Below are 19,445 nucleotides of genomic sequence, written 5' to 3'. Positions count from 1 at the left end.
CTCATGAATCTGCTTTATATCAATTTGTATCCTGGCAGTCGTTCTACTTTGAACACACACACACACACACACACTCCGAGAATGAACACACCAAAGAACAAAACATTCTCAATCGAAGGAAAATGTGTGATCAAGAACATCATTTCTAAGCACTGACAGACTTGTTTACTTCATGTATGAACCCATATTATTGCATCATGTTTATTACTTCAGTATAGTTGATTACTTTTTAATGTAATTACATTTTACAATACAAATCGGTGAGTATCTTACAGTCAGTCGTATAAATATTAGCCTTGGTATTTCACTACATGGAGCAAAACTGCAGTATTGACTTAAGGAAGGCTGACATAGTGTGTTTTTGGTTTCTTACACACAGTATGCGTCTGATGTGATCATTTTTGGGAATGCTGCATGCATCCAGCACTATTCACAAATGAATAGTGGATGCATGTCTTTCCTCTCAGAAGAGGAGATTATCTGGAACCCTTATGAAACAGGTTACTCTCGATCCCCTCTGGCCTGTCTGTTTTTGTCAAATTGGAACGTCTGGTGGCCTTCTGTCTAAACACAGATTTATGAGCTGTATAAATCAACAAACATGCAGGTTTAGTGAGTTATGGATAATGTTGCAAATCCAGAAGTTTGTCTTTTTACATGAGTGACTCAGCAGACTAAAGCAACACACTGATTAACGTAGTGATAGTTTGTTGATGATTTATAATGCATATTTGCATGACAGTGTCCACAGCATTGGTGCAAAGAGTAATAAGTAAGACACGGGCTTCAATGCACAATTCATAATGTAATAAAAATCAAAGAGCAGCGCCACCAAAAACTCAAAGCACATGATTGGAACCTGCTACCGCTTCCAAAATTGAATACCAGGCCTCTTAAAACACACACTGACTTCAGCCAACAGGTGAACCCTCAGTTCATCTCTAGTTCATGCAACACGGTTTCTAAAACACAGAACTGTTTTTCATTAGTTTATTTTCCAATACTTCATTGTTTCTTGTGAAATGCTGCACAGCTTTGCCTCTTTAAGGCCTCTGGAAATTACTCAAAGGAAATCTGAGAAGAGAAATTCACTTTTTGACCGAACTGCTTACAATTTATAGACGTTCCACTGGTGACGAGGGGTCACAATGAGATATTGCTTCATAGTAAGAGGTCACCAAGCAAGGAAAAAGGTGCAGAACAATTGGCATACGTTCACTTTTATGGGAAAAAACCCACTGATTAGACCTTAGAAAGCCTTGTGTCCATGTAAAGCTGTCTGTCAGTTTCCTGTGTGAACTTGTAATGTGTTCTGTATAACGTTACGCATTCAGTTCTACTTTATTCAAACAGCAGCGGCTTATTGGTTTATGTAATATTTCTATTCCTGTAACATCTTTAGAAGAAGCACTGCGTAACAAATTTGCAACAAAAAAATGTCCGAAATAAATAAATAAAAGGCTGATGTGATTTAATCCGATTTGACTTGAACCGTTGCCGTGTGAAAGCCTGACGGTGGCCACAAGAGGACAGCATCATCAAAGTCAAGTCGCAGCGGACTGAGATTGAGAGTACTGTTCACTTTGAGTGCACTTTGAACGCCTTCCCTTTAAACGCTCCACTGAAGTAAAAACATGTCCCTTTTTGATGTTTTCCATCAGTTTATTTGTCTAAATCAAAGTAAACACACTCCTTTACAAAATATATACATAATGCATTTATTTTAAAATCTTTAGCAGTGCGAGTGTCCACAGGTGCATTTTTGAGTCTTGGCATCAATATGCACAAGAGCATGATGTTCAAGAGCGTTTCATGGTGCTCGGCTGCACGTGTCTATTTCCATGTGTGTGTCCGTGTGTCTACAGGAGGTCCTGCTCCACCCAGACCGTCTTCTTCTGCTCCTCCAGGATGCGGTCTTTGACCACCCTGATGAGGTCGTCCGTCCCTGCCCAGGCCTCGGGCTCCACGCTGGCATAGAGGCAGGGAATTCCCTCCAGCTCCTTTAATTTAGCCCGACACAACTTCATGATCTCGTCCTCCGACTCCACGCGCAGAGGCAACTTCCTGTGTGGACAGGAAACAGGAAGGAAGCAGCGCAGCGGTGGTGAGTGCGGTAATGTCTGGGACCCAAATATCAGTGATCCTGTAGACACTTTGCAACAGTGGTTAGTGTACTTTGTTTTAATTCTCACAGGTAGACAATAATGGGTTCACATTTACTCTTTACTCTTCTTAATGTTGCGGAAATGCCGACACATGCTTTTTATCACCAGCCGCTTGGATTATTGCAACTCTCTTTTTATTGGTCTCCCTAAAAAGTCTTTCGGAAAAGCACAGTTCATTCAGAACGCTGCAGGATTTTAACAAATGCAAAAAGAGATCACACATTAGCCCTCTGCCCACGTCACCAAACCGACTACCTGCATCTGTTAGAATTGATCTTAAAAGGTATTTTACTAATCTACAAAACGACATAATCACCTTCATATATCAGCGACTGCCATTAAGAAGAACGCTCCAATCTTTCACTGCCTTTCTTTTAGAAGTTCCTAAAGGGTCCCACAATAAATCTTTTTTTGTCTGGAATTTAATTTTGGTTAACCTAGATGGTATCATTGTTTTGTTGTATTGCAATAACATTTTTGTGTTTTTGTTGTTGTTTTGTGGGGTTTTTTTTAAACACTTTGGGCTTCATCTTGGCATAAAATAAGCTGTGCAAAATAATACATTTTTATTATTTGACGATTTAAAATCCACCAGAATAAACGTCAGATTGTGTTGCCGTCTTTGTCTGGTGTGTATTATCAGCAGACTGAAACGACATGGTGATATTGTATTTTGAGTGAGGTGTCCAATTCTCACCTTTCGTTGACAGGAAAAAGCTCTTGTTCAGCTTTTGCTATCACTGTTCACAAGTTCACAGCTATTTTCTGCAGGCGGCTGAATGTCACTGTGCAGTAAACCGCTTAGTTTTAAGAGAGTCAAAACAGAGACTTTTTCCTTTGGCTGGTTCAATCGCACCTCCTGCGTGGAGCCAAAATGTCATGCAAGGATTGACGTATTGGCGTTTGGAAAAAAGGAGCTGTGGTTTGCAGCTGTGGGTAAATGTGTGAAAGTGAGGGAGGGTTTTTCTGTTCAGGCCTACCGTAGCTTCTTCACGTTCTTCTCACAGATCTTGACGTAGATGATGATCGGGTAGATTTCTTGCCGCAGAAGGTCTTTGATGCAGCTCAGCTCGGCCTCGAGCAGGCAGTGTTTGCCCTGGTGACGGGTGGAAAGAATGGGCTTTACAGATGAACGCAGATCTATACTGTGTAATGCGGACATGGTTGGACAAACAGATATGCACACAACACCTCTCGTAATACAACGAATAATCTTTTTCAGAAGACGTTCTGCCTGATTGATTAAATGTAAAAGGACAAAGTGGTATCATGCACGTCATACAAATTAAAGAAATTCAATTAAATCATTTTTTTTCTCCAAAAAAAGACGAAAGATGGACAATAATTGAATACATACAACAACAACAACAACAACAAACTCCAAGAAGGATGAATGCAACATTTTGGGAAAAACGGCTTTCATGCATAAATGAGTAGATTGTTACCACTCGTAGATCTGCACAGTGAATATGAAGCAAAAGGTAGCAGTCGGTTAGCTTAGCTTAGCACAAGGGAAACTCGGGGAAGCCTTCGTCCAGCAGTATCAAAATCTACCAGCACCTCTGTAGCAAACTATCTACATATTCACCTTACAGATTTAAGAGTGGTATTTCAAAATATTCAGTTAACAATAAACACACACACACACACACCCCCCCACACACACACACACACAATAATAGCCTACCTTAGAAGCGACAGCCTCTATGTTTTCTCGGGTGATGCATTCAAAAGTGGTGTGTTTCTCTTTGTAGTGAATGAATGGCTCCATGTTCTGTTTCAGATGAAACTCTTCTTTTGACAGCGTGTCTAAACGATGGAACAGAATGGAGTCGAATACAACCGTGTAGAAAGAACATGAATAATACATTTGAAAAAGAAAATGTTCAGAAACTCTTTCGTTTGTTCGTGATCATCGTAGAACATTTAATGCCGAAGGAACAGAAACTTTGAGGTTTTTGTTTTTCCTCCCTGGGGAGAATCTGCACATAAACCAAGACGTCACACGGCCTCTTGACTTGCCAGATGTTCAGCTCTGTGTCCGACCCCACTGTCCTGGGAGCAGTTAGCTTGTCACGAGACTGGAGTGTTAATTCTCTGTATCCCTAAATGGGGATTTAAACTCCTATGTCAACATCATCCTATCTATCAACTAGGCCATCTTCCAGCCTGACTCCGCCCCCTCTCTGGTTACACTCCTTTACATTTACACCACAGTGCAAAACAATACCTGACCTGAATCCCAATGGGAGCTTCCTTCTCTCTCCTTCTCCTCTCTTAACTACGTGTTACCCACTACCTCCTCCCTCTTTGATGCACATTGAGAATCTGCCAACCAGATGGAAATATTCCTCGTGCACACATCACCGTGACGTGTTTTACAGTGAGCGTTACTTTTTTCCCCCCCATCATACACTGACCTGGTTTGCAGATATCAAAGTCCATTGCTGCCCCCATGTTGAGTATTTTTTGGATGAGGGTTTTGGCTAGAGCAGTGGGAGTGAATAGGACCGGTCTTCTCCTCTGGGTTCGCTGGAGGGTGACGGTACTGTAGGGAATCAGGCCCAAGCTCCTGCTCGGCTCATTGTCTGGGTCAGCAGCGTCTGTTTACAGCACACACACACACACACACACACACACATGAAAAGAGTTACACATAATGATACACACAAGATGGGCTAAAGGTCCACATGGTTGTTATATTCATATATTTCAACAGTGCACATGCTTCAGCGCTTCCACTTGAATGCAAGTTTTAACTTCTTTTTTTTTTACCACTTGTACATCGCTGACAATTCAACTACTTTCACCACTTACACGTCGACTGACATTTTAACTGCTCTTATCTTCCTCTTCAACGAACATTTCGACTTTCAATGCTTATAACTCCACTGACCCTTCACACCCTTTCAGCGGTCAGGTTTTTGAACAATAAAAACAAGTTTATACAAGACTTTCACTTCAAATGACACTTTCTGCTTTATTTATCATCTGTCCATTTCAAGTCCTTTCAGTGTTTGTATTTCTTGTTGCCACTTTACAATAAAGCGTTTCAGCATTTCACTGTTTACAAATGTGGATTTTCATATTATATATAAATATATATATATATATTCTATATATTTCTTTTGTTTTTCAGAATATGTTGCCCCTTTCCAGAGGTTTCTTGTGGTTGCTCATGGAGGGTTTTGTTCCTCCTGCATCACTTTGTACTCACCTTCTGGTCTCAGCGCTTCAAAACCTTGTCTGCATAGTGTTGTGCTGCCTGAATTGATGATCCTAACGCGCTCGTTGCTGTTCATCCGCTTGTACTTGATATCCACCCTGCTGACAAACTACAAATCGAAACAGACAGTGAGAAAGTATTAATGCCGGCAGTACTGAGCTCATGATTTTGTCAGTAATGCTGCACATTGTGAGATTACTTTCATGTTAATTGGAGGTGCACCGTTGGCACTGAGGGGACTAAAGTCTTGTTCTACCGCAGGATGTTTAGTTTCCACTTCATTACCTGTAGTATCTGAGTGAGGAAGATGCTGGCTCTGGACATGCGTGGGCTGGCTTTAGGATCAGGAGACGAGCCGGCTTCTTCTGGCTGTAAAGTGTTCTGCACAGGCACGTACGCGCGTTTATAGATCAGAGATTTGTTTTTCTGAAGCGTTGCACAATCCTGACTTATGTGGTGAGAGAAAACATTGTGAGTAAGTTATAAGAAAAAGGGGATCGTGACAAATAGACTAAGAGCGACAAGCGACCGTGAATAATGTGCCTCCAGATGTCGGAGGAGTTGCCCATGCTTTGCTTCAGTCAAATGTGAATGTATTCATGCCACATTTTTAAATATACGTGTGATTTAAAAAAAATATTTTTTTACATTTAGTCCATGAAGTTTCTTACCCTATTGCGGTTAATCTCATTCTCTTCTTTCCCCCCTCGAGTTATTAACTTCTGGATCTTTACCAGGAGCAGCTGCTGGGCCCTAAATTCATACACATTTACACATAAACACAAGATTGTCAAACTCAAATTTCTGACACAATTGGAAAAAGTTCAAAGGACATGTCTCATCATTTAACAGGCTGTCCTCCTACAAGCTGCTTCCGTTGCTTCTTGGTGCCGACAACAGGTTGTGGGACTCAAGTGTGAAAATGAAGTGTGTGTGTGTGAGTGTGTGGGGGGGGGGGGGGGGTATTGCTGCTGCGTTGGGGAGATCAGTGAAACTTTACATTGTGAAAGCAGATGTAGACGCCTAAAGACCCCCTTGCTCAACTTTGCATGGTTGCTCAACTGTTATTGCACTTTTGTGTCACGCTCAGGAACAGATGCACGATACTCAGTTACTTCCAGCATTGAAATTGTCTTTTACACCACGCTGGTTTGCGACATGTCCTTTTTAAATGTACAGGCTTCATATACGAGAAAAAAAGGTGTCATCCAACTCTCACTCTTCATGTCAAAGTCTTTTTTTAGTTTCAACAACTTCTTTATACCGTGAGTTGCTGGGTACGGTGCCACGGTCGGCCAGGTCGAAGCCGCTGTAGGAGTCGACACGTGCGCACAGCCACTCGCTGCGGCCCTGGTGCCTGGTGTCCAGCACGTGCACCACCTCGTCACAGTTCACGCTCAGAGAGCAGCAGTCGGATTGGCCGGAGATGTTGAGGTTGACCCGTATGTAGAAGGAGTCGCCAGAAACCAGCGGGCCTTCCGCCAGGTCCCTCTGAAGGCGGCGGTAACCTAGAGCGCACACGTATGTCTTTACATACATCGTATGAGTATTACACGAACACATTCGTACAAGCCCAACACAAACAACACTTACAGTCAAAGTTGGCTCGATAGTGCAGCTTGACCGGTCCAGAGCAGTGCTGCAGCGTCCAATAGGCTTCTTCCTGAGTGCTGGTATCCAATGAAATGCTTTGGTTCTCGTCACGTACGCATCCCTCAAGCTGGTCAGCAAATCACAACATAAGACAAATTTAAACATTCATACTTTTGGCACTTTAGCAAATTAGTCCCTCATTTATAGATAATGATCATTAGATTAGGGAACTCAAAAAAACAGCAGGCATGTGAAAATATAAAAAATAAAGAGCTGTTAAAATGGTGAAAACATAAAATCTTATGACACTTTCTTCTGGTCATGTTCATGTACGTTTGTCACATACGTTCTTGCTTGTTCTTTTCCATTTCTGCAGCCAATGCGATATGAATTGAGTTCACAGCCCCGTGCAAACCTGGACCAGACTACGTACCAATAGGAGGTGGTGGCCCTCTCGAAGCCCCACCTTCTCAGCGATGGAGCCCGGCTGGACCGCTGAGATGAAAATCCCGCTGTGGTTGCCGCCAACCAGAGTGATGTCCCTCAGCAGGTTGTCGCCGAGCAAGGACAGCTCCTGCACCGGCTTCAGGGAAGCGCTGATCCTGGAGAAGGAGGACAGAGACGGGCGGAACGGCCTGCACACAGAAGAAGAGGAAGAAGAAGAAGAAGAAGGTGTGTTTAAGTGAGCTTGACTTGCAATGATTCTTGTGCATGCGAGTGCAGTGGTTATCTGTACCGTACCGCTCCATAGAGAGTTTCCTTAAGATGTTGTTGACCTGCTCCAGGTCGTAAGTGTCCATCCCTTCTGACTGATGGGACGAGGAAGACGAGTGGACAGAAGGTGGACCACGCCATACTTCGTCCTCTAAGGATGGGACGGGCAGACAGAAGAGAGACTTTTTTTTAAAAACGGTAGACAGACGATGAACACGGTCAGTCAGGTCAGAAACATATTTGTGACGTGCAGAGTGTAAAGGTACACTTTACCAAACTCCATTTCCATGTTGTCACTATCGAAGTCCGAGAGGCTGGAAGAGAACATTCACAGCAGGAAGTTAAGCACAAACCAGCCCGGGATTATAAAAATGGATGAAACTAGTGTTGCACATAACGATCTATTACGTAGACGAGATGAACTGACGCGTCGCGTCTGGTTTGGGGGCTGTGACTACCTGCGGGGGTGGAAGTCGCCCTCCTTCTCCCTCTCTCTGCGGTAAAGCGACGCTTTCTCTGGCGGCTCAGGCAGCGTGGACAGGATGCTGTCGTTACGGTAACGCAGCTAGAGAAATGTCACAAGTGAACAAAGCAGAAGTTCTAAATACAGACTCTTAAACTCAACTATGTACTCAAGTTAATGTGTTAGGACCTGAGAAAGTTCTGTTTTATGGATCAAATCGATCAGATATTCATTTTTACCAAACACGATACTGCATCATTTCTTTGAACCACATATAACGATAGCAATGGTTTAAGACCTCACCATATTAGCCCTGGTGGACTGCTCCGCCATGTTTAAGGGGAGTTGGGAGGGAGACGGCGAGGAAGAGGGGGGGGGAGCTGAGAAGGGGAGATACGTGGGGGACATCAGGATGCTGGGGGAGGGAGGGAGGGAGTTGCTGTTGATGTGCGAGTTTCGCGTCTGGATTTCCAGTAAATCTCCGCCGTTGACTGACAAGAGTTGGAGACAAATGTGGATAAGCTTGCACAAAAGAAACGTCACCGGCACGGTGGAATATAACTTATGAATGAACTACATGATGGTGTGTTACCGGCAGAGTGAGCGGACTCGAAGTTGACATCTTTGGGGAAACAGACTGGAGACTTAACTCTGATCTAAAATACAAAACATTAAAGTTACTGTTACAAACATCTCACTTAAAGTTTTATCACTTTTAAAGAAAATTAGATACGTTTTTGCAGAAAAGCATCACTTGGTAAAATGTCAAAGGACGTAACACTATGGGAGGTGTAGGGTAACTATGATTAATTGGCTGTTCCTGCTCGTACATGTGATCAATCATATGATCTCTTACTCTTAAACTTTGTAAGAGAGAGTAAGTGGCTTAATGTGTGGTATGGTGGTAAGTAAGACCTTTTTTACTCCTAAGTTGGTTCTTAAGTATATTTCCTTTGCCATAATGTCAAATAAGTAAGTACGTAGATGTGAGTATGGGACAGTAGCTGACCACTGCTTTGAGGTTGGGTCTGCGTTTGAGACGTGGCTCCTCAGATAAGAACTTCTCCCCCGGTGACTCGTCGCTGGACCATTCTGATTGGTCCTGGATGGGTTTATAGTCCCCCGCTTGAGCGATGATGGTCGGAGGCAGGTCCCTCGGCAGACTCTGCAAAAACAAGAGAGAAAACTAATTGGAAAATGCTGTTTATTTGTTGGCAAATTGATCATGCATGTTAACCGTGTAAACTATTTTTTCTACTAAGTCTAACCTGGTCCAAAACGGTGTCCTTGGACAGCCGGCGTAGTCGACACTCCAAGGTGACCAGCTTGGCTTCTTTGCGCACAATCTCGATATGCAGTTCATCGCTCTTCTCCTCCAGCTCTCTGATCTGCTTGCGATATTTGTCTTTGTCAATGAGACTCTGGGAGAACTGGTGCTGGGCCTCGTCTCTGGAACGAAAAGCCTGCAGCAGCGGGGGAGTGGAAGTAAGCAACACGACGACAACAACCACTACTAAACAATCGTACTCAATCTGTGTCTGTGTGTTTTCACCTGGTCCCTCTCCTTCTCCACCTCCTCCAGCTGTACTGTGATGGTGTCCATGCGGTTGCGATACATCTCACAGTCCTTTTGCAGCGTGGAGGACTTCAGCTCCAGATCCTCCTTCTCCTCTAGGTACTACACACACACACACACACACCACAAGCAAGGTTATTATAGTTTATTAGGCAAGTGCAGGAAGAGAAACACAGAGGGAGAAAGAAGAAAGACCAGATTACGTAAAGAAAGAGGCCTGAGATGGGGGTTTTGCACAGGGTGTGTTTCACAGATGGCCTCGTGGGCATTAGGCTCTCTGGTCATGTGTTAGTGTTTCGAGGGTGCGTTTCTTGCTAACCGCTGTTTGTTCCCACCTCTGCCTCACATTTCCACATTCTCAATTAATTATACACTCGAACAAAGATTCAAACAAGCACCCACGATCACTTCCACGTAGCGTTCCTCTGATGGTAAGCCAGTAAAAAGCACTTGTTCTGCAGTGAAATGTCCCCTGTGACTAATGTTTTATTACACATATTATTAATACTGATCAATGTGAAAACAGCATTTTTGCTGTTGTAGTTGGTCGCGGTGACGATAGTTTCAACTACTCCGTTAGGTAGTTGAGTCTACTGGTTCCCATACGGGCAACTTCACTCATCAGTTACCAAAGACATCTGATTGGTTGTGAGATGATTGATGGTAAAAAGAAAATTGTTAAAACGTTTATTTTAATTATTTTGGACTCTCTCATGTTTGATTTTGTTTTGACATTTTGAATAGCTGCTGTTATTTAAAGATAAGAGGAAAAAAAGAGATTTAGAGGGGAAGTCGGTCTTTCGTGGAACTGCTAACAGACATCTGAGACGACGGGCTCCAACTGGTTCTGCACGCGTACGTTTCCGCATGTCTAAGTGGTTTGACAGATTTCATATCAATGCAATGTATTTATAGAGTTTATCGTTATGTTTTCTTCTGCTAAATGTCAATCTGAAAAGGAACGACAGAGATCAGATAAATGGAGTAAAATGTACAATAAGTCTAAAATGTGTTAAAGTAGGAGGATGAAGTTGCAGAAAATTGGAAATACTCACGTAAAGTACAAGTTTGTACTCGTTTGGGTAAATGTACTGTTTGCTTGTCCGTTTGTTACCTTATCTCGTAGCTCCTCTGCCTGTCGGACTTCTTCGTGGAGGTTGTAGAGGCGGTTCACCAGATCCTGTCTGTCTTCGAGTGCTTCCTGCCTGTCATGCTCCAAAATGTCAAGGATGGCCTTGTCTGATGCAGGTAGTGGACCAGGCTGTGTATTTAGAAACACGCACATTGTTGGGTATGCATTCAACACAGTGGAGTATTTAGCAGCTAAAGGGAAAAGATATTTTGTGGGATGGTGGAGACCAAAAACAGAGTGTACGGTTTGTTGCAGTGCCCCTAAGTGGCCCAAACATGTATTTATGCAGGTTTAAGTTGTGAGAGGACTGAAACATAGTTCCAAGTAGCTCCGTGCCGTATGTTGTTGTGCAAGAATTCATTGTACGACGTCATTTGCCGGTCTTGTTCCTGCAAATCTTCATGATATGAAGTCTCTTGACAGATTTGCCATTTGTGGAACATGTCGCTGAGATCTCAGTGTCTGAAACGGTGATTGCCCTGCAGCGTCCATGCACCTTTTGTGTCGGGTGGCTTGTTACTTGCCCACTGGACGACTTCTTCTATTGCTTATCAATATCGTGTGTATACCTGTATGATGGACTGTAGGTCCTGTAGTTTGATCTTGAGCATTTCATTCTCTCTTTCCAGCTCAAAGATCTGCTCTCTCCTCGGCCGGTTCTCGATGTCGTTCTTCAGCTTGAGACTCTGCCTCCTCTCCATCTTGCACTCTTCCTCCAACTTGTTCAGCCTGTGCTTGTGCTGATCAACCTACATGGAACATGCGGTCAGGATGCGGAGTGAATAGTGAGCTATGGATGCTAGCATGGAGGAAAGAGTGAGCCGTTCACAACCACATTTACATGTCACAAGCATTCTTTTTGTTTTAGCATTAAGTATTATTTCCGACAATGTTTTCATGCATTCATGTGTCCATCAGTACCTCTAGCTGCAGGTCTCGGCTCCTCATCACAGCCATGTTCTTCTCCTCGCTCAGCGAGGCGTACCTCATGGCCAGTTTGTAGTTTTCATCCTTCACTCGCAGCAGCTCGTCACTGTAGGTGTTCCTCTCTTCTTTCAACTTGTTGTACCCTGGAGAACCAAGCGTAGTCGTTCATACAACACATGAGTGTGTTGTCCCGGACGGTTGGGCGGTAACAATGCTGTCGTGTTTTAGCAATCATTGCAAAATGTATAAAAACAATACGCTGAGGTGAATGTAGATATCTCAAAAAGAGTTCAATTTAAATAAATGAATGAATACATTGTGAAATAAATAATCATATGATTAAGCAAGCTTAACAACTGCGACTGAATTTAGCTAGCTAGCTTCTGTTAGCTAGAGCAACAATGTCAAAGTAATTGTGCACAAACTGCTCTAAATAAACACACACACAGCAACCTAACCTGCAGCTTTAAAGCCTTCGCTTAACAAGGCTCCTCGTTCGACCTCGCTAACCGTGCTAAGCACCGTTAGCAGGGTTAGCTAGCTCCTGCTGACTTGAGCGAACCCAGAAAAAAATACACTTTCTGCCTTTTGGACTGCCTCTTTGTCATCTAGGCCGACACCAACGCATGTTGACCTGGCCCGAGTTGTTTTTAGCATTTGTGAAAGGTGCTTCTTGTTCCAACTGCAGGTTTCAACTTAACAGGACATGATGACACATGCAACAGTGTCCTAGTTTCATGAATAGACTTTGGTAGAATTTGTGATTGGCAACTTAGTCTGAATAAAACCCAACTGTGGTGCACCAAGCAGGGTAAACCAATCATGTGTGGTGGGGTAGGAGTTTCAGTGTAAATGGTGGTAGGTATTTGGTTTGGATTTAACGCTCACCATTGAAGACATTAAGACACGCACGACATGATCGGAACATATCTAAAATAATGTGTGTTTTTACTCTGTTGGAAGGCCTGAAGCTCCTGATTGGCCAGCCGTAGCTTCTTCTGCTCGTCCTCCAGGGTGCAGTTCTTCCTGCTCAGCTCAGCCGTCTGCAGGGTCTTGACTTTGGACTGCTGCTGCAGCTTCATCACTTCGTTCATCAGGAACTGGGTCACCCCCTCGTGACCCTCTTCCACTGCAATGAGGAAATAGACGGCAGGTAGAAAGGAGAAGGAAAAATACACATGATTGAGTATAATATATCTTGTAAATGAAACGTCATCTACTCGACATACAAATGTAACAGGACTGCACAATAAACTGATTTGGATCAACGTCAAATTCTACATTAAACCAGCAGAACAAGATCTATGTCTGTTCCTCTCTGAACAGAGCTACAAAACCAGCTCTGCATCTGGCAGTTAAATGCGTTTCTTTTCCCATGGCTACACCTTTTCATTTAAAAAAAAAGAAAAGAAAAAAGGTCTCCTATAATAATCAGATCTTTTTTTCACTTTTTGCCACTTAGTTTGAGGCAAACAGCTTTACAGTACACTGGTTGCTTCAGTTCAGAAGTACATTGTCAATCATAGCCCATGCATGTGGGTGTGTCTGCACCCAAAGGTGCGTCTCACCTACGATGGTGGAGAAGCGTCGTGTGGGATCCTTCCCTGTGACCAGCTTGTACAGCTCAGGGTAGTAAAACTCCAGACTTTCCAAAAATGCCACATACCCTCGCTCTCCTTTAGTGTGGAGGATGTCAAGTAGACGGCCTGAGGGATCGATTGACATACTTTAAGTTCAACACGCAGACACACAAAAGTACCTACTTTCATTGCACACAGGTTCAGAGGATGGGAAAACTATCGGGCGAAAGACAACACGACTAATGCGTAAGAAAGAATACAATACACAATCATAGAAATGCTACGATGAAGACCAAAGCACACAGACATGCAGCCCCTCTACCTACTTGTACGGTTTGTTTTGGAGACCAGCAGCATGGAGTTGAGGATCTCATCCTCATCCTGCTCATCCAGGACTTTGCACTGGCGGAGGTAGGGGGTCAGCTTTGACGGAGAGATGCTGCGACACAGTTCGTAACGTTTGCACTCCACCCTCTCCCACAGCGCCTCCACATCATCACATGTCCCGTTTTCCATCTCTTAGACCCTGAAAAGTGGTAAAACTTTCTTTTGTCATTTTATTCATATTTATTCGTATTGAGTGTTGGTGGAGAAATTGCCACCTGTGGTTGTTGTCTTGACTAATTTCTCCTGTATCATATTCAAATGTCGGCACAAAGGGGTGAATGAAAAGAGAGCGGGAACAAAGACGTGACTTCTTTTGGGTTTTGAGGTGCAACAAGCGAAGACATAATGTCTTAGCTTACCTGTGGTTAGTTGTCCGAAAGACTTTAGGGAGATAAACCGAATCTGAAAAATGGGCCCGATACACAATCTTCAACAAGCTAACATCGACTAGCATTCTCTATAACTGACCTCTTGTAATACGATCACCGATGATCATCTGCAGAAGCATGCGACGCTTCATGAGGTATAACGGCACAGACCCACAGTGAGGCTTTGCTCAGTTGGGCCCACACATTCTGCACTTCAACCGTTTCCCTTATAAACAACATCAACTTCGATCCACTGACGTCTTTCCATTTACATCTCCTTTTTTTTTCTACTTTTCCAGAGACACATTTCGACTCTCTTTACCTTCCTCTCACTCCCACTTGATTTCCTCTCTCTTATCATTTCACACACAAAACAAACGCTGTCCATGCATCTCAGGGATTTGCATGCCGTCCGACCTAGTGGGTGTTGTCCAACAATCCTGCTTTGTGACTTGCCGCCTACAGTTAGGCAAATGTCTGCTGCTATCTGATGCCACTACTCATGTAAACACACACACAATCACAAACACCTTTGCATACAGCTGTCATCTGAACCCTGCATGGGAAAGTGTGTGCCTGTGCCTTCATGCCTTCTGCAGACCCCATACGCTTGCAGACACATGCTGGTTACGCTGCATGGAACGGATGAATCAGCAACGCCGGCTTCACACGTTCCAACAGAACTGCATTTTTAGGCAAATTCAGCTCATTTCAGTGACTTTCTCTATATTATTTCTTATACATTTGCAAATATTTAGACCCTCAGCTGGTCAATGAACGACATTAATGATAAGCTGCTTTTTCAAATGCAGTCTGAGGCAGACAGAAATATCACACCCTCACTTGAAGCTATTATTTCTCTCGACAGTGTGTGTGTATATATACTGCCACAGTCACTGCAGATGAAACCACAAGCACTCACACCAACACACACCCATGCACTCATGCAGAAGTACATTGCAGACACACGTTGAACACACACACACACACACACACACACTGTTCAGTAACCACATACATGTTTCCTCTTCTCTCTTCTCTTATTTTGGAGATCATTACCGAGAAAGCTAATCCTTGCTTCCTCCTTTTTAGACCAGATGTGAGTCGTAGCTCTCTTCCTCTCTGCTTTAGTCCTCTCAGTCCGCCACCGTTCTTTATAGTATTGTGGTCAGCGGAGTTGAATGGCTTTTTAGAGCAGTGTACGTGCACTGTGTGTGTGTGTGTGTGTGTCCTTGCACTAAACCTTGCATTTTCCCTTTTTTTTTTTTTCAGCAACTGCAGACTTAAAAGAGGCAGACACACACACACACACACACACACACACACACACACACACACAACGACGCACTGTGTTGCATTAGAGAGCAGCGTGGTTGTTTCCATCGTTTTCTAATACTCAGTATTTTAAGTGTTTAGCACCTCGCCCTGCTCTGCCTTTATGTCTCTTATACATCACAACAACCAACTGGTGACATTAATGCATCAGTATTGCTGAAGTCCAACTGAGACAGACATATCATTTGCAACGCACGCTAAAGCGCAGCTGTGCCATTTAAATTGAAACTGAAGGTGGAATATGTTTGCCTACATCACACAGTATGCAGATATATAAGAAGCTGGAAATGAAGTTTGCTGTAATGATTTACATCGACTAAAAGTAATTTCGCATTTTGCACAATGTCTGAAAGTTTGTAACTACCGGTACAGTCAATTTAATGTGCTTTAATGTGATCTGTATCGCTCACCCCAGATTATCACCAAGCTCGGTATACAAGGATTACAAAATCTGCAGTGAAGTGAAAATAGAGACTGTAAAACAACTGTAAACAAATACCATGGGGCCGACACACTCACCACAATTAAGAGTAGGCTTAAGGCATTTATTTTTGATAACGCCCAGTCGGGGCTGGCTCAGACTTGCCTTGTTCCAGATAAGCTGTTATGACCTGAGCTCCTCTTCTCTCGCTTAGTCACATTACTATTATTATTACCGACACCATTACTGCTTTAATCATCATCACTATTCTACTGTATCCACTGCTGCTGCTATTAGTAGTTGTAATTTTTCCATCAATATTCTGCTCACTACTCTCATTCTATGAATAATTTAAGTCCTATGCATTGACTGTGTTGTTCATTCTGGACACATTCTGTCCATCCTGTAGAGGGATCCCTTCCTCTGTTGCTCTCCCAAAGGTTTCTTCCTTTTCTTTCTCCCCGTTAAAGGGTCAGAGGACCGAGGATGTGTAGAGATTGTAAAGCCTTCTGAGGCTAATTTGTAATTTGTGATTTTGTGCAATACAAAAGGAATTGAATTGAATTCAAACAACTTGCAGCAAACAGTTTTGAGAGTATAATGGAATATATAGAAGTGCTCATTTTAGTGCATATCAGTTCGTTGGGACCACACTCTGGATTTACAAAAATCCAAATCAAATCTGTGCATTTTAACATTTAATGAATGAGAGTCAATGGCTGCTGAGGTTAACCCTTTGAAAGATAAAGCCAAAAAGAAAAAAACAAGCCACAAAACAAGCCAAAGATAGTGCCACTGTTAGCTTTGTGAGAGCTCTAGAGTGTGACTGTGTGCTGGTCCTGCAGAACTGTATTAAAAGTCTTTATTCTAAAGAGCAAGTACAAATAACTTGTTATTTTTTTACGTTTGTAGTTTTTATATCTTTCCGAATGTTTCCACGAAGTAGTCGCATAACTTATTTACGTTAATACATTTCTTTCTAAAAAAAGACATCTTGCAGGTTTCTTGCATCCAATAACTGACATTAAAGTCTTCATGTAATCAATTCTCTTCTGCAATGTGTCGTCCATGCACCACAGTACCTGCATGTTATTACTTATATTCATATTCAATTATGTATTTGCTTTTAATTTCTTATGATGTATTTTGATTGTCTTTAATGCTTTTGCTGCTACAATAACTCAATTAATATGACGCTGTCACTTTAAGTAGCTCAAATGATCCGTGAGGAGTCACTACGGCACATATGTCATTGATGTCTACTTTGCTTTCTTTAATAAACTACCAAACCTGTATGAACTTGTTTGAGATGGTGAGCATCATTGTCGCCCAGATTGAGTGAACTCTCGGCCAACGACAGGTATTTATTTCCACACGCAGACACAAACTGGAGGAAGTAAATGTCCCACTGACCCACTGGCAAGTGAGTTAAGATTATTGTGCAATCCAGTCCAACGTCAAAGAGGGTATCCAATTCACTGAACATGAAGAATGTTTTTCGTTCCACTGTTGATGATGTTGTAAAGGTCTGCAGCACATGATCATGTTGATCAGGGTGGGAACTGGTGCTTTGAGCTCTCTAAGCGCACGTGAGTGAAACGCTCAATGCTCCTATAGAACGTCGCATGGTTTACCGTTCGTGCACGAGACTTGGGATTGGCTGGCCAGCTGGCTGATAGGCAGATATGATTGGTTCAGGTGTACACACCATCATAAAGGCTCCATTGTCCGGCTAAATAGCTGGCGCTTATACGAATTTGATATGTGGGTTCTGTCCGTGCAGAGAGGCGGAAGAGAGACCGAGATCCAGTTCTTCTAAAGGCAGACGTATGCAGTTGTATTCATTCTTTAAAACAAGGACACAGTCAGTTTACTTTAAAATAGGGACGTGTGATGTGTTAGGGATGTGTGAAGTGTTCATGTTCCAGTTAGGTCATTGTTTAGAAGTTAACTAAATGATGTCTTCCTATGAAGCGCTTTCTGCTAAATAATGTGATGTTTGAAAGGTTAATACACGTTGGTGTAAATGTTTTTTTCTGGTGCACAATTCTAAAGGGGAGGAGATCTTTCAAAAACATATATCACTAATATTCATAATGAAACATATTTCAGCAAAACAGAGACATTTAAAAAAGGTTTAGATCAATGCAAGCCCAATGAATAAGTAGAATGCAGTCCCATCAGTGTGAATGCACGGCCCATAACCTGCGTGTCCCTCTGCATCTCCCTCACCGGATCCCATTGTCTTCTGCATCTGATATTGGAATCCCAAATATTTTGATGATGGCAGATAATGGGCCGATGATGACAGAACTTCAGCTATTGTGTTACCGAACTAATAAACGCCTTAATTTACGAGCCAAAAACATGTCAGTGAACGCCTCAATTAACTGCGAATAAACAACATATAAACAGAGCCGCAAAGGTGAATTCCAGAATGGATTTACTCACGTCCTAATTCATAGTTTGCATCAATAAGTTATTCAGGGGCAAACTTAAGAGTTATTAAAAGTTCTCCTGAAAGTCAAAGTGAGTTGATGTGGATGACACACGCACTGTGACAAGCTGTCACCGCTGCGGTGACACGGGATGTCGAATATCACTTCTCAGCTTCTCGGGTTTTCCGTTCAAACCAGCGCACGTTTACGAGCCTGTTCGGCCACTTTTCTAATTAATTTCCTTATTCATGAACTGATCAACACGTCACTTACATGCGTAAAAATAAGAGAGTTATATTATATATATTAGAGGTGTTTTGCCTACCTGAGATGCGGCGGAGAGTTGTCCAAAGAGTTGAAGGGAAGTCAAACTTGGCCGAGGTGTTGGTAGCCTGTTTTGTTTTTGTTGTTTTCTTGTTTGTTTTAAAACGGTTGGTTAACCATGAATCCCAGAGGCTCAGGTTGTCTCCATTTATTCAAAAGAGAGGGGACGTTTAGAGCACATCAGGAGGAGCGCATGGCAACTGTGGCACCGACCCACTGTGTGGCAGAAAGATAGACAGAGAATATAAGAGAGAGAGAGAGAGAGAGAGAGAGAGAGAGAGAGAGAGAGAGAGAGAGAGAGAGAGAGAGACCGAGAGCGGAGGTGGGCGGTGTGAGCTCGCATGGAAATAACAAGTTTAGTGCAGAGAGGTGAGGAAGAGCGCACCCTCAGTTTCTGTAACCTGTCTCACTTCTGTGCTCCGCGTCTGTCATCAGGTACGGTGGCCGTACGGACATATTCGTTCAGTCGCACAAGGGCTGCTTGTAAGTTCATAATTGGTCAGAAGGCTACATCGTATTGTGGGTCTCTTGTTCCGATGGAGGATAAAGGTTTCCATCTCACATCATTGTTTCAGTTGCGTGAAATCAGCGTGAGCTTCTTGCAACATGGAATTAGTCCTAATAATATTAAAGTAGCCTTCAATTATACGACACTAGTAGTTGTTTTTGTCAATGCAAATATATAATGCAGATCTTACTCCTGTAGTGACTTCACAGTTTTACAGACAAAACAGTATGATCTTATCAAATATGTTGTCTTTATAGATTATGGAACTACACCAAGATGCTCTTACAT

The 19,445-nt window shown here is 42.8% G+C and overlaps 1 protein-coding gene across 1 annotated transcript; it reads right to left on the bottom strand.

Moving 5' to 3' along the window:
* Positions 1-1,466: 1,466 nt before the first annotated feature.
* card11 (caspase recruitment domain family, member 11) lies at positions 1,467-18,841 on the bottom strand. Its single transcript, XM_079281257.1, has 25 exons — positions 18,651-18,841; positions 13,703-13,902; positions 13,365-13,502; positions 12,749-12,925; positions 11,791-11,939; positions 11,439-11,618; positions 10,852-10,998; positions 9,714-9,839; positions 9,430-9,624; positions 9,171-9,326; positions 8,754-8,817; positions 8,465-8,652; positions 8,157-8,263; positions 7,972-8,012; positions 7,726-7,849; positions 7,418-7,619; positions 6,985-7,111; positions 6,656-6,899; positions 6,063-6,144; positions 5,677-5,772; positions 5,383-5,500; positions 4,586-4,768; positions 3,853-3,974; positions 3,146-3,261; positions 1,467-2,064 (listed from the first exon to the last, which is right to left on the bottom strand). Exons 2-25 carry the CDS (start codon positions 13,890-13,892, stop codon positions 1,860-1,862), a joined length of 3,477 nt encoding a protein of 1,158 aa, XP_079137383.1. The 5' UTR covers positions 13,893-13,902; positions 18,651-18,841; the 3' UTR covers positions 1,467-1,859.
* Between the last annotated feature and the right edge of the window lie 604 nt (positions 18,842-19,445).

Source organism: Melanostigma gelatinosum, assembly GCF_949748355.1.
Source record: "Melanostigma gelatinosum genome assembly, chromosome: 13".
Lineage (NCBI taxonomy): Eukaryota > Metazoa > Chordata > Actinopteri > Perciformes > Zoarcidae > Melanostigma > Melanostigma gelatinosum.
Note: the sequence above shows the minus strand (reverse complement) of the source record. Positions and strands in the feature narration are given on the sequence as shown.

What these genes read in the sequence shown, in the direction of transcription:
- card11 (XM_079281257.1), bottom strand. Translation starts at nt 13,892, where the DNA reads ATGGAAAACGGGACATGTGATGATGTGGAGGCGCTGTGGGAGAGGGTG. An exon ending in AGTCCACCAGGGCTAATATG is followed by an intron (nt 8,264 to 8,464) that starts GTGAGGTCTTAA and finishes ACATTTCTCTAG; the next exon opens with CTGCGTTACCGTAACGACAG. An exon ending in AGGAAACTCTCTATGGAGCG is followed by an intron (nt 7,620 to 7,725) that starts GTACGGTACAGA and finishes TTCTGTGTGCAG; the next exon opens with GCCGTTCCGCCCGTCTCTGT.